This window comes from Macaca fascicularis, chromosome 2 (assembly GCF_037993035.2).
Source record: "Macaca fascicularis isolate 582-1 chromosome 2, T2T-MFA8v1.1".
NCBI lineage: Eukaryota > Metazoa > Chordata > Mammalia > Primates > Cercopithecidae > Macaca > Macaca fascicularis.
Genome location: NC_088376.1, coordinates 84,647,631 through 84,663,063, shown reverse-complemented (window position 1 = coordinate 84,663,063; position 15,433 = coordinate 84,647,631). Strand labels below are relative to the sequence as shown.

The following is a 15,433-nucleotide window of genomic DNA, read 5'->3' as shown; positions in this document are numbered from 1 at the left end:
TGATACATTTCTGCCTCTCCAGCAGTTCACAGTCTAATAAACAACATCTCCTCTTTTCATCCTCCACCTCCACTCCTAGCTATGAGCACTACAATGCCAAGACCCTTGTCTCAGTCATCGTTGGTGTCCCTCATATTACCTAGCACAGCACCTTGCTCATAGTAGGTGCTCAATAAATGATTATTGGATTGAAGTAATATTTTGTAGTGTGTTTTTTAAAACATTTAAAAGAACTGGTAGACTAACAAGGTGTTTTTTTCTCATAATGTCTCACTGGTTACATTTAACAGCAAGTTAAAATTAGATCTTTTTTTTTTTAAGAAAGAAAACCATAGCAACTGTGATGTCGAATGTTTCAGAGAGCACATTTTTAAGGATTCTCTTTTGCTGAATTACCCATGTTTGAGCTGCCTATTTCAATCAAAAATTTAATAAATAAGCTGTGGTACTAATAGCCATGTAAACCACTGATTAAATCTATGAAGCAATAGAAACTCCCACACAGAACAGAACACTTGATGAAATATTTGAAGAAAAAAAAATAAATGTGTTGAAAATCCACTGAATACATTTAAAATGGTTACCCACTGGAAATGATTGAACATTAACTTCTCTTTGTTTCTTGTACTTGTATTTATTATAAAACCTTGGAGATTGTTCCCATGTTTCATGTCAATATTTGCTAAAGACTTTTTAAAGGCATATTTCTATGAGGCAATCAATTTTATAGTGCTGTCTTCTAAATTAAAGAATGAGCATTTTTACAGAATGTTATCAACAAATACTTCTATGACATACATAATGATTGTCTAATGGTTTTCTCTGAAATTATTTTTATTGAAGTAATGGTTAAAGTGTAGCTCAGTGTCTCAGAAACACTGACTAATGTCATGTTAATCAACTTGACTACTAAAAAAAAGTGAAGAGGTTGATAGTTTAAATCTAGTTGGTACATGATTCACTTGAACTATCAAAGAAGAAAATGTACTTTACCCAAGATGAAATTTAAAACAAAAAATAAATCCAGAAATATTTCTCAGAAACAACTTTTTCAAAGTTATAGTCTGTACCTTTTAAAAAAAAAATCCAATTTTGTTTCTCTTAAATAAGAATGTGTAAATTAGCTGTTGATTCACAGCATTCATATTGATCAACATCTATTGAATACCTACTCTATGCAAAGCACTGAACTAATGTCAAGAAGAGTAAAGTATTTCTGCTTTTAGGGAGTAAAGTATTTCTGCTTTTAGGGAGCTTATTGGAAGAAAAAATCATTCAGGAATAACTGCGACATAAAAAATAAAAAATAAGTGCTATAAATGCCATTGGTATTATTCAGAGGAGGTAAAAATGGATAACTCCTTGGTAGGTTTGGTCAGGTAGAATGAGGTGGGAATAGGAAGTTGGGGAATTCTTAGTTGACAGACTGAAAATGAACATCTTTTGGAATTAACAAGATGTTCAGCTTGACTTCAGAGTAGTTTATAGGAGGAGTGCTAAATAAGGTTGAAAACACACATTGAGTGAAGTGGTAAAAGGCCTCAAATTCCAGATTATTTAAATAGAGTTTTATAATTTTTTAAAAAGCCATAGCAGCAGTTCCAAAACTCTTCTGTGCATGTGTGACAATTTTTATAAACAAACAAACAAACAAACAAAAAAACACGGTGAAACCCCACCTCCACTAAAAATACAAAATAATTCGCTGGGTGTGGTGGCGGGCACCCATAGCCCCAGCTACTCGGGAGGCTGAGGCAGGAGAATGGTGTGAACCTGGGAGGCGGAGCTTGCAGTGAGCCGAGATCACACCACTGCACTCCAGCCTGGGCGACAGACTGAGACTCTGTCTCAAAAAAAAAAAAAAAAAAAAAAAAACCACAGGCTGAAATAAAGTCATCTGATTTTCAACCAGCCCTGAAAAATAATGGTTGGATTTGGCCATGCTTTTTCATCCTGTGCATTTATGACACTTTCAGACATTCAGGTATTTATTCTGAATTTGGGAGGGAACCTGAATTAGTTTCTTATATATATATAGGGAATAATTGATCTTTCAGATGTCTGAAAGGTAAACATTTGCTTACATATTTATTCCGAGTGCTCTAGGTACACCTTATATACTTTTTCCCCCTGTTATTTTTTCTTGTATAAAAATGCACTGAAGACCAAAATGATGATTTCTATAGAGCCATTTAAAGACTAATTCAGAAGTACTCAAAATCTTATTTCTTAAAAACAATAAAACCTTCCTTCTTGCAGAAAGAAAAAGGCTTGGGGTGAGGGACATCTGGGAAGAGAATTGGAGTGGGAGGAGTTTGGAGGAAAATAGGCAAAGGAAATGAGCACGGGAAGGAGGGAAATGGAGAGAGGGAGGCAGAGAGAGAGAACAATTATTCTTTAGAAGAAATGGCTATAAAGATAATTTTAAGCATTTATATGTGTTATATGCATTTATATGTGAAATAAATACAGCAGAGATAGGTAATGCTGCTGTAGATGCTAAAAATGTTACTAATGACAACCAACTACAGATATTCTGGTACATTTTAGCCTCTAGTGCTTGAAGTAGAGAGAATTTCAATAGATAAGATACCTGGGGGAGGCATCATGAAAATGTTAGAACAGCTCACAAACCAATGTTTCCTGTTTATATTTTTAACAGCCTACTGTGGAAATTAAAATGAACCAGAAACCCTTAAAACCAGGTATTTTGAGCTTTAAACAAGTTTCAAGAACAGCATCTCTGCTACCAAAAGAAACTTAATGGTATAGATGCATATCTGGGAGTGTTCATTCAACAGAGATCTTAACTGAAGGACTAAAGTTTATTTTTACTCAATCCAAATCATATGTAGACGTGGCACAAGAGCAAACAAAAGATAAAGAGATGGCCAAGACCGTTTTCCCCTTGCTACTCTGAGTAGCCACATTAGCAGTCCAAAAGATGTTGGATGCCAGCAATGTCTTTCTCCTTTTTTTTTTTTTTTTTTTTGAGACGGAGTTTCACTCTTGTTGTCCAGGCTGGAGTGCAATGGCACGATCTCGGCGCACTGCAACCTCCGTCTCCCGGGTTCAAGTGATTCTCCTGCCTCAGCCTCCCGAGTAGTTGGGACTACAGGTATGTGCCACCATGCCCGGCTAATTTTGTATTTTTAGTAAAGACAGGGTTTCACCGTGTTGGTCAGGCTGGTTTCGAACTCTTGACCTCAGATGATCTGCCCGCCTCGGCCTCCCAAAATGCTGGGATTACAGGCATGAGCCACCGCGCCTGACCAGCAATGTTTCTAAGAGATGAAAAGGAAACAGGGTCTTGCCCAAAGTGAAGCTGTTGGTGGGGCTTGTGATTCACAGTCATGCTGATCTTCAATACTAAACATAACACCGGCTGGTAAAAATTTCAAACTTAGATGTTTTATCCTATAGAAACACAACTCTACTGTGTCATTATGAATCATTGGGGAAATATTCTAGGACTTAGCTTTTACAAATTAATAAACAAGATAGCTATTATTAGAATTATTGGAATTCAATCATTCTTATGAGATAACAAAGACCATCAAGGTAGATCCTTTGATATGTCCATGTATGACCGTAAACCTTTTCTGATGACATATGTGTCCAATGATACAGAAGGGGAAAGTACTTCAAAGGTTAGAGCCATAGGAACAGTTATGGGTCTTCCTTTACTTAAAAATCTAATGGGTCACAGTTCAGGATGCTCTTTGTTTGTTTATTTGTTTAAGTTCTGGGATACATGTGCAGAACGTGCAGGTTTGTTACATAGGTATACATGTACCATGGTGGTTTGCTGCAGCTATCAACCCATCATCTAGGTTTTAAGCCCCCCATGCATTAGGTATTTGTCCTAATGCTCTCCCTCCCCTTTCCCCCGACCTCCCGACAGGCCCCAGTAGGTGATGTTCCCCTCCCTGTGTTCACGTGTTCTCATTGTTCAACTCCCACTTATGAGTGAGAACATGCGGTGTTTGGTTTTAAGAGTCTTTTTTGGCAAACTACTGTCTTCCAAACAAACAAATGAAAATAATCAACAACATTAGTAAGTTTTGAGAAGTGACTCATGATTTTTATCTTGAGTCGGACGCTGACCTTGACAATAAAAGCACAAGTGTTAGCTTTTATCTCATTGTTATCTTATTATATGCAGCCCTTCTTTCTCGCATTTTTCTCCTATCTTTGTGGTCCAATCTATGTCTATTAGCTATACTAAAGAACATCATGTTACAGAGGAAGTATCCCAGGCTAGGGGTTAGCGAGTGGCAGTCCTACGAAGGTAATAACAGTCTGAATGGGTAGGTTTTGCTAATGACCAACCAATGTGACCTTGGAGAAGGAACTTAATCCCTCTATCCCTTAGTTTCTTTGCAAAATGTGGTCCCTGTTCCTATTTACTCCACAAAGTTGTTTCCAGAATAGAATGTGATAGGTGAAAAGAAAGAGTCCTAAAAGGCAGGAACCAACCATACTAAATAATTATTATATCTTAGAACACTTGATTTTTTGAAACAAATCTAGAAGCACATAACATGCAGAATCTTGGAATCAAAAGACTATTAGTTATATATATTGAGCATTAATATTTTAGGAAAATATCTCCTCTTTATATAATGTACATTGTTGATACCATTACTGTAAATATATTAATATGGTAGACTGAAGATAGACTATGGCTCACATTTGTGTAAGGCTGAAGGTCATGCTTTTCTTCTTTAAAGCCTGTTGTGAACAATAGTTGTCTATGAGCTTTTTAAACATGAGATTTTCATTAGTAATAAAAGAAACAAATTTAGGAAAGATTGTGCTCACATTTTTTGGAAGATTTTCAGAGAAAGCAGCTGGGGTTTCTTTAGACTCCCAAGTCTATTATTCAGGTGAGTAATGTATTTTATACTGAGTTCTAGACCACCTGCCTTTCTGAGGAAATTAATATTGAGATAGATTTACTTTGGCTTTTCTTGTCTCAGTGGCTATGTATAAAATTTTCCTATTCAATGAGTTTGAGTACCCCATTAATGTATTCATTCAATGTTGTTCAGCCATGGAGGATTATTTTTTAAGACAATGTCTAGGTGTGTTTACAAAAAATTCTTATCTTGGTGAGTTTTGAGACTGACACATATATTCCTCTATTAAAATAGTCAATAGATGATGTAAATACAGTTTTACTTACAAGGCAACAAATACTAATAATGAATAAAATAGTGTTTAAAATGAATTTGACTATAGTCTAAACCACTGGAATTCAAAATATTGCCTTAATTACTTTCCTTTTTCTAGCCCCTGCAGGAGTTTTGGGCAGGATCAATGGATGCAGGAAGCAGTAGGAGTTTGGAGAATGCAGTGAATAAGATCTATCATGATCAGCTTGTTCCAAAGATAAACACAAGCAAGAAAATGTCCACCTTAGCACACCCACCTAACATCCTGGAAATGCCACAAGAGATTAAGAAAAACTGTGGAGGTAAACAGGTAGAAATCACACTTGAAAGAATAAAAATGACAAAGAGCATCAAAGAAAAACAAAGCAATGATTTAGAGAAAGCAGCCTTTAAACGGAAGGCAGAAGGTGAAGAAAAGCCAACTAGAAAGAAAGAGGCAAAGATAATAGAACTTGACAATCAGTTAATCACCATGCCTCTGCCTCACATCCCCTTAAAGAACATAATGGATGTGGAAATGAAGTTGGTCTACATTGATGAAGTGGGTGTTCGCTATGAGTTTGTAGAGTCCTTCATGTCTACTGGGAGTCAGCCAACATGCCGAGTTGCTGAAATAGTAGACCCTTTGAGTGTACCTAATTTCAGCTTTCTGCCTCAGATTGACAAATGGCTTCAGGTAGCCTTAAAGGATGCCAGCTCTTGCTATAGACAAAAGAAATACGCCTTGGCAGCAGGACAGTTCAGAACAGCACTTGAGGTATGGGATTAAAGAAAATATAGATTGGTGACAGGAAGCTATGAAATGGAAAGTTGCAATTACATTGAGGGGTTCTGACCATACTGTAATAAACAGAGATCATGAGGTGAGGATATTTAATGATATCAGGATTTTGCAATTCCCCGTTTACATAAAGCAAATAAATAAGCTATGCCTGCAAATTAATATGCCTGTGTGCACTTGATATATAGAAATAACCCCAAAAGCACACTTCATGCTTTTTACAAACCCTGAAGTGAATGGTGATATATTTTAAAAATGCAGTTGGTTTCTTCATTTAGATGTACACCTATAAAAGCCATAAAGTTTTAGTACAATGGTGGTGGGTAGAATATAGATTCTCTAGAAATAGGCAGTTAATGAGTATATGAATTGTCTGCTTTTGATATGTAGTATCCTCATGATTAAACATAACCATCTTTACTTTTTAGCATGTGCTTATAATTTATATGTGATACTTATTACAAACAAAATAACACCGTTTGACTTTACCATCAAACTTTATTTTCCTCCCCATTTTAGTGATCTTTATGCATAATTATCTTCCTATCTGTAAACAGGTAAGTCTGTGACTATCTCGGCATAAAAAAATAGCCCATGGACTAAAATGAACTTCAGAATCACTACTAAAACACAAAATAGGTAGTAGGAAAATTATACTAGCTCATGACATACTGTACCTATAGAAGGACCGAAGTGTATGCACCATTGGTCTTGTTATATTGATGAGTGCATATGTAGTATTTTATTTTACAAAACTATCTTACAAAAAACATGTCAATGCATACTATATATGCCTGCTGGGCACTGGAGATATTTAAAAAGAAATGAATGAAGACATGGTTCCTTCCCTCTAACCATCTGTGAGGAAGACAAACCATTAAACATTTAAATAAAGATGCCATAAAGTCCTGGCATGGTGACTCACACCTGTAGTCCCAGCACTTTGGGAAGCCAAGGTGAAAGGATCACTTGAGGCCAGAAATTCTGGACCAGCCTGGGTAACATAGTGAGACCCTGTCTCCACAAAATGTAAAAATTAGCTAGGCATAGTGGCACACATCTGTACTCCTAGCTATTCAGGAGGCTGAAAGGATCTCTTCGGCCCAGGAGTTCGAGAGTGCAGTGAGCTATAGTTACACCACTGCACTCCAGGCTGGGCAACAGAGTAAGACTCTGTCTCAAAACAAAAAAAAAAAAAAAAAAAAGAAGAAAAGAAAAATGCTGAAAAGAGTAATTGACCATGGGCAATGAGAGTGAGCAGGAGTCAAATGTGAGATGTTGTGAAAGTGGTGAAATGTAAAGAGTAAAGTATTATTTTCATTGTTAGTTGCAGGTTAAAATGACTACAACTACAATGAATTATTAATAGGTGACATCAGACAAAGGGTGCCCCTAAATATTTAAAAAGGCTCTAAGTACAAAAGCAGACCTAAGTAGATACGAAGTAATTAGGTAGCACACAAATAGATGCATCTATAAATATTTCTGCTCGCATAAAGGGTCATCCACACAAATAAGGGAAGTGTGATGCACTATGTAAACTTCTAAGCTACCTAATAAATGCTGAAAAGTCCGTATTATCCACAAACCACCAAAAGAATCCTCTGTTCTTTTGAACAGTCTTTTGCGCTAAAGCTCCGCAGCCTCCATCTACGAAAAGGATGCTAATGAAAGACTCTAGGAAGAACCCCAGGCAGTTCTGCCAGAGCCATCTTCAGCTGAAATTTATTTTCCCGGTGCGGGGAGGGTTAAAGGTATAAATTTTATAGATAAAGAAAAATAATCATTTTGGCAAGGAAAAAGAAAGGCATCTTTTCTTAGCTACTGTAAAAGCTTCAAATTAAGTCTCGGTAAAAGCAAAAGACATCTGCGTTAAATGAAAGAAAATACCCAGTTTTCCATAAAATCCAGTGCTCACAATTATAAAATTTGAATCAGGTTTTTTTAATCCTTTTCTTTTTTTACTTTTTTTGAGACGGAGTCTTGCTCTGTCGCCCAGGCGGAGTGCAGTGGCCGATCTCAGCTCACTGCAAGCTCCGCCTCCCGGGTTTACGCCGTTCTCCTGCCTCAGCCTCCCGCGTAGCTGGGACTACAGGCGCCCGCCACCACGCCCGGCTAATTTTTTGTATTTTTTAGTAGAGACGGGGTTTCACTGGGTTAGCCAGGATGGTCTCGATCTCCTGACCTCATGATCTGCCCGTATAATTGTACTGTATAATGCTTGTGTTTCTCTCTGTCTCCTTCCCTACTTCCTCTTTTTTTCTCTCTCCTGTTTTCTCTCTCCCAGGGTTTTAAGGAAAGTTTTGGATGCTGACACTTAATTACTGATAATTAACAAAAATAATTATTTTGAAATCAAAACTTAGCTTAGACATCTGGCCTAGCTTTTGTCTAATTATCTGGGGAGTTAACTTTGAAATCTTAGCTAGAATGTCGCAATAAAACAAAGCTACTGGGAATGGAAGAGATTTGTAGCCTTTTCAGACTTTCTTTTTTTTTTTTCCTAATTTAACTTCTAAATTTAACCTTATTAAATGTGAGTGCTCTCACATTTCATTTAAGGCATCTCTCCCTTTTCCTTAAGCCCTAAAATGGCTTTGAATAAGGTAGGATGGACGATAGAGGCCAAGGCATAATGATAATGATCACACTTGATAGATGTAGCAGCAAGTGTGGATACATTAAGGTTAGGTTTGGCTGCAAAATAAGTGTCTGAGGGAAGGTAGAAATTTATTTCTCTCATATATAAAAGTGGGTAGTCAAAGGCTGGTATGATATGATGGTCAGGGTGCCAGGTTATATCTCCTTTCCTAAGAAGTGGCCTTGACTTCATGATCCAAAATAACCGTTCCTGCTGGTATCATCAAATACACATTCTAGCCAGCCAAACATGAGAAAAAGGAAAGACAGAGGCACACAGTGTCTCCACGAGCACACCATATTCATTTTTTTCCCGTTAACCAAAATTTAGTCATGTGGCCACACATACCTGCAAGGGAGGCTGAGAAATAAATACAGTCTTTATTCCAGATGGCGCTAACATTCAGAAGTTCTACTACTGAGAAAGAAGGAGAAAATAGGTATTGAAGGATAAGCAGCATCTCTCCTATAGAAGGCTTGCTACAAGGGAAGTGTTATGAGACTTTTTTTTTTTTTTTTTTTTTTTTTTTATGTGGCCCAGGCTGGAGTGCAGTAGCGTGATCTCAGCTCACTGCAACCTCCGACTTCCACGTTCAAGCAATTCTCCTGCCTCAGCCTCCCGAGCAGCTGGGATTACAGGTGCCCACCACCATGCCCGGCTAATTTTTGTATTTTTAGTAGAGACAGGGTTTCACCATGTTGACCAGGCTGGTCTTGTACTCCTGACATCAGGTGATCCATCCGCCTCGCCTCCCAAAGCGCTGGGATTACAGGCGTGAACCACAGTGCCCAGCAGAGACATTTAGAATGGTTGCCAAACATGTGGTGCGAAGTCAGCTGTAAGAGCATGTAGAGGACTGGCTATGATTAAAGATGAGGCCACAAAAAAGAAACAGAAAAGTAAGAACTGAGCGAAGGCCCTGGAGGCATTTAAATATTTATTAAGTGACATAATAACTTCCAATGCGTCTAATAAACCCATTAGAATGTTCTGTTTATGTGTTAGTTTCCTTTGTGTTCTTGACAAAGTACTAACTCCTTTTATTTTCATAACATAGTCACTAGATAGCTATATTTATGAAAACATTTTATAATGATTAAGGTCAAAGGGTATGCAATGAGTCAGAAGACAACAGTTTAACTTCCAAAAACAGTCAACTTTAGTCTTTTAGGATTTTGTAACGTAGCAGGCATTTATGTAAACATGCTTAATGAAATAACTTATTTTTGCATGCTTTCTTTTTACTGTATAAAGGTGAATCAGTTATATGGGTAAAATTGGTGCTTAGCTCTATGACCACCTCATCAATCTTTCTCAAGTTTTCTTAAAAACAGTCATCATATGCCCTTATGTTTGTATTCACACCAGAAGCTAAACCAATAAGGGCAAAAGGTGTAAGCTGAAGATAAAAATACAAATTCATATTACTTTATATTGTCATGCCTAGATACTATTCCCTGCAATTTTTAAAAGACAGCTATACAAATTTCCCCACTACAACAATGGTAGGGATTCTATTTTTTAAAAAAAATGACTGCCTCATATAGTTGTATTTGCATATTAAGTAATACATACTACTATGTAATAAATTGCTTGGCTGTCAACAAAAAGTAGGCAGAGATTAATAAATTAGGAATACAGAAAGGACAGAAGATGTAGTAATCATATTTTTTGTCACTTATTGGAACAACACTCAAAGAAATTATCAAAGGTTTTTCTAACTTCCGAGCATGCAACTTAGACAATACCACCATTTCAATCTTAATCATAGGATCCTAATAATTAAGAGGCTTCCACCTTCTGAATTAGAACAAATCTATATGTATCCTTTAAGATTCATAGCTTCAAACAATCCTACTCAACCCATCAAAGAAGACAGAGCAAGACCCATCCATTACCAACCAGAACTTTCAATTCCTCTGATTTCATCATGCAGCAGACCCTTGAGGTGCTAATCTTTTTTTAATATCTTGGCGCTCCAGTCACTGGTCTGTGAAGTTAAAGTAATAACTCATATTTATGGAGCTCTTTATATGTGTCAGGTACTATATTTTACATTCTGGGATTATTTACATTCATTATTCCATTTTATTCTCACAACAAGCCAGTGAGATAGTACTGGTATTATTGTGTTACTAATGAGAAAACCAAGGGTGGACAGGTTAAGTAACTTGCTCAAGGGTCAAAAACTAGAGGAGGTGGAGTCAGGATCCGGTTATCTGGCTTCAGGGCTCACCAGTGTGCCTTTGCTACTCTAAGTGTGAGCTGGTTGGAAATACAAAATTCCAGACCTTGCCAGACCTGCAGAATCAGAATCTGTATTTTAACAAATTCCAGATGGTCCTTATGCACATTGCAGTTTGAGGAGCACTACACTCTCTGATATGCCTACACAGAACAGATTTGCCCTCCAATTAATGCTTTGTAGCTTGGTCCCTACATTGTATAATTTAAAATGTTGTATGTCCAACATTGATTTTATAGAAAATAATTTCCTCTTAAGCAGGTGTTTCTATAACAATAGTTCAGAATTTTTGCATTTCAAGGATCCATAAAAAATGTTTTAAGTGTGTGTAGGGGGAGAGTGGGTTGACATTGCATTTGTGTTGTACAAGAACATTACAAAAATTACCATCTATTACCACCATTGAATCATAAAATATGGAGCAGTTTTACCCATAAAAGTTAGAAGGAAAGATAAAAAGAAACAGAAAGGTCATACTCTCAAAATGAAGGATATTTTAAAAATAGTTATATTTTAATTTTATGAAAAGCTATGTTGTCTTTATTTTTTATTTTCCCTTGGATCGGTAAAGCATTGGTCTGAGAACAAGCTTTTGGGAATCACTGTTCTAGAACACATTCTTTATGGTAAATGTTAGGTATCCAACATGATTGAACCCGCACCGGGCCCTTCTTATGAGATTACTTCCAAGATAATGGAATTTGGTTCAAGACAGGTCCATTTCGGAGCCCATTCAAGGGGGTTTATTTAATGAAGTAGAAAAGATATCTCATTACAGGGCAGCCTCACCTGTAATTGCTCTGCTGAGAATAACTGTAGCAACTCTCTAGAGCACAAAAATGTGGATATCTTAGAAAGCTTAATTTAAATAAATTCTAGCACAGGTATTTCTCTGGTGCAACATAATCAGAAATTTAGGGGTTCACTGAATTCTCTGAGTGCCTAAGCTGTCTCATTATAATCTGTGGATTTGCATATGAATTCAGCATGCATTTCTTAAACTCCTGTTGGGTTCCAGGCATTTTGTTGTTGCTGTTGTTGTTGTTGTTTGTTTTAAGATGGAGTCTTGCTCTGTCACCCAGGCTAGAGTGCAGTGGTGTAATCTCGGCTCACTGCAAGCTCTGCCTCCCAGGTTCAAGCGATTCTCCTGCCTCAGCCTCCTGAGTAGCTGGGATTACAGGTGCATGCCACCACACCTGGCTAATTTTTGTATTTTTAGTAGAGACAGGGTTTCACATTCCAGGCATTTTTACTCATACAATCATTGTAATAACCCTCTCTAAGATGGATATTATCATCCCATTTTACAGAAAAACTGATGCTCTAAAAAAATTAAACAACTTACTTAAAGTGCCATGGCTAGTCTGTGGCAGGGCTGAGATGGAATTCAGGTCCCCTGATTTCACATCTGGACTTCTTTACACTACTGCTTTTCATACTGTAATGTGCATTTAAAAATGTACAGTAATCTTGTTAAAAATGCAGATTCAGATGCATTATGTTTGTAGCGGGACACCAGATGCCTCATTTCAAATAAGTTCCCAAATGATGTTCATAGTGCTGGTCCAGGGACAACTCTGAGAAGGATTTATACCAAACCACTAGTAGGTTCTCAAGTGACTGCCATTGCCCCTCTAGTAAATTAGCAGTAAGCACTAGCGCACATACTCCTAAGTGGCTGCAGGGGTCCGGAGCTGTCATGAACAGGGCACTGAATTTGGAGTCAGATTATCTGTGTTTGACACTGTGTTGATGCTGTGTGACTTTGAGCAACTTTCTTAGCCGCTTAGAATGCCATTAAGTAGAAATGATAGATAATAAGGTACTTTCACATAGAATATCAGGAATTATTTATTGAAAAACATAATGAAATCTAAATTCATGTACAAGTTGTCGCTGTACTTCTCAAGTCCCTCATTTCCCTGTGTGGTATGTGTTTAATTTAAAGCTTAACATTCCAAAGGATTTTGCCCAACTATGTGTTTACCAACATTTTTTAACATCCATAGCCCAAACCCTTTAATTAATATTAACAATTTCTAGTCTTCTCTTAATTATATTTGAAATTTAACCAAAGCAAGGGACAAAGTAATGCATCGTGTTCTACTTTATTTTCCCTTGAGAAGCAGTGATCTAAACCAAACACTATGTTGAACTATCAACTGCCTCTCGCACAAATATAAGCCTTCGCTTAAATGCACAAATTGTTATTCTAGAGATAGCCCATTGTTTCTTAGTTGTCAAGTATAAACTGACTGTGAACTCTTCATGTTCAAGATTAGACATTTCAGATTTTAACTTGATTGATGTCATCTTTGTTCCGTACAGGGACACCATAACTAGTAAGTATTTAATGATTTAAAAAAAATTGGAAAATGTTAGCAAATATAGTGAATATACATGGGAGGAAAATAAGAAATGAATTTCCCCTTTCACCTCAAAACTAAGATAAAATTATTATTACATACATTTGTATAATTAATGTGTTTAGCTTTACCTTATAATAATTAAACACTGATTAAAGTACAAATCTCTAGAAAATTAGAATTTGCCATTATAAGAAAAATGTATGTTAATACCACTAGCAGTTACCAGCTATTTTAACCTGGCATAATGCTAGATGTTGGAAATGCAAATATAAATAAAATACAGTTTCTGCCCTCAAGGATTCAAAGTGTAGAGACAAGGAATTGGGTCTTGCTTGCCTGAATTCCAATACTTCATTGACATTTTAGGGTTATGTATTTTTATTTGTAGTTCAGTGTGTTAGTGTTTATATTTAAAATTTTTTTTCTGAAATGTGATCTTTAAGTGGACATTTAGAAAGATATCCAACATATTTTAGTGTAATTTATTTACCTTCAATGGTTATCATCCCAACCCCGGTGGAATAAAAAACAAATTAGAAGATTTAAGATACATAGAGGAGAGTTGATTATTGGTTAAAGGAGCAAAATATTTTTCAGGCTTAGTATTACTTAAAAGGGATGAGAAATAGGAGATATATCTGAGGCAATTACTCAATTTAATGGGCCACTGTTCATTACTATCGAGGCTTTTTATCCACATGGTCCTGGCTGTGCTGCACACCCACCCTCTGACTCATCTGACTCATGCTAAGCCCCTCCCTTTCCCACACAAAAGCAGCCATTGACACAGCCACAATTCCTATTTGTATGCAGCACGCATAACATGGGAGAAGTTGTGATGAGGGATTTGGAGAGAATCAAAAGGACAGGAAGAGTGGAAGAGGGGGCCAAATGAGAGTCGGGAGGTAGGCATTGACCATCTCGGGGAGAAGAGAGTTTTCCCATAACTTAGATGGTGGTAGAGTATGGAAGAGGGGGTTAGTAGGAGAATTTTCAATAAATAAACCTACATTATAATTTGTATCACTTTACAAATGAAAGGAGAATCATATCCCATAAAAAAAAAGATTATGAACATTGTAGGTTGTTAATACAGTTATGCGTAGCTTAACAATAGAGATACATTCTGAGAAATGTGCCATTAGGCAATTTTGTCATTGTGCAAACATAATAGATTGCACTTACACTAGCCTAGATGGCATAGTCAACTACACACCTAAGCTATATGGTAAAGCCTACTGCTTCTAGGCTACAAAGCATGTTATTGTACTGAGTGTTGTAGGCAATTGTAACACAATAGTATTTGTGTATATAATCATAGAAAAGATATAGTGAAAATACGGTGTGAAAAATAAAAAACGGTACACCTGTATAGGGCTGCTCCATTATAATCTGATGAGACTACTGTCATATATATGGTCTGTCACTGACCAAAACATCATTATGCAGCACATGACTGTATAATTACAATCACCTGGGGAGCTGTTAGATGTACACAGATGCCCAAATCCACTCTCAGAGAGTCCAATACAATTATCTGGGGTCCAGGCAATGATCACTCTTGGCACATTGGTATTTTTACAATCCCAGGTTGACTATGGAGCAGCTTAACATGGAGAACCACTAGCATTGAAAATACTCATCACTTCCTTCTCTTTTAAAAATCACAATAGGTTTTAACACACATGTAACTTTTGAAAGAGAATTAATAAATAAACATACAAAGCTATTTAAAAATATTACATAAAAGTTTAAATTGTCATGAAAATTTACTCTGAAAATTTATACTGAAAATAATATCATATTCATTTAAAAAGCAAATTAACTTAATGACTACTTTTCTATTAATACTAAAAAATAAATTGATACTGAACTTGGGCCAATGGCTAGTTAGTATGTGTCTCTGAAACTTTAAGTTCATCCCATAAGTGAAAATTTCACCAAAAAAAAAATGGACAATTAATCCATAGGAAGCTGAGAAAGATCTTTTTCAAGATCTTTTTCATCAGTAGGATTATTTACATAGTTTACAGGTGGCCATTATTTGTTTGATTCAAATGACAGTAAATGTTAATGAAATTTTTAAATATAGTTAACTCTGTTATTCCTCTGAATCAAAACCTAACCAATTGTGATGAAGTCTTACACAACCCTAAATTGTAATCAATTTGACGACTGTTTGGGGCTGACACCCAGAAAAATTTAAGTCAGATGATTCTG

At 36.5% G+C, this 15,433-nt stretch overlaps 1 protein-coding gene across 2 annotated transcripts in view; it reads left to right on the top strand.

Annotated features, from left to right (window-relative positions):
- The window catches only part of SPATA16 (spermatogenesis associated 16), a 261,852-nt gene that overhangs the window by 19,051 nt on the left and 227,368 nt on the right, over positions 1 to 15,433 (top strand). The window contains exon 2 of one of the 2 annotated variants that reach the window (XM_045386618.2): positions 5,305 to 5,934. In XM_045386618.2, coding sequence (XP_045242553.2) covers positions 5,323 to 5,934 — 612 coding nt within the window. In that variant the 5' untranslated portion in view covers positions 5,305 to 5,322. Of the gene's footprint in view, positions 1 to 5,295; positions 5,935 to 15,433 lie in introns of both variants that reach the window. The other variant, XM_045386617.2, reaches the window with a different exon arrangement.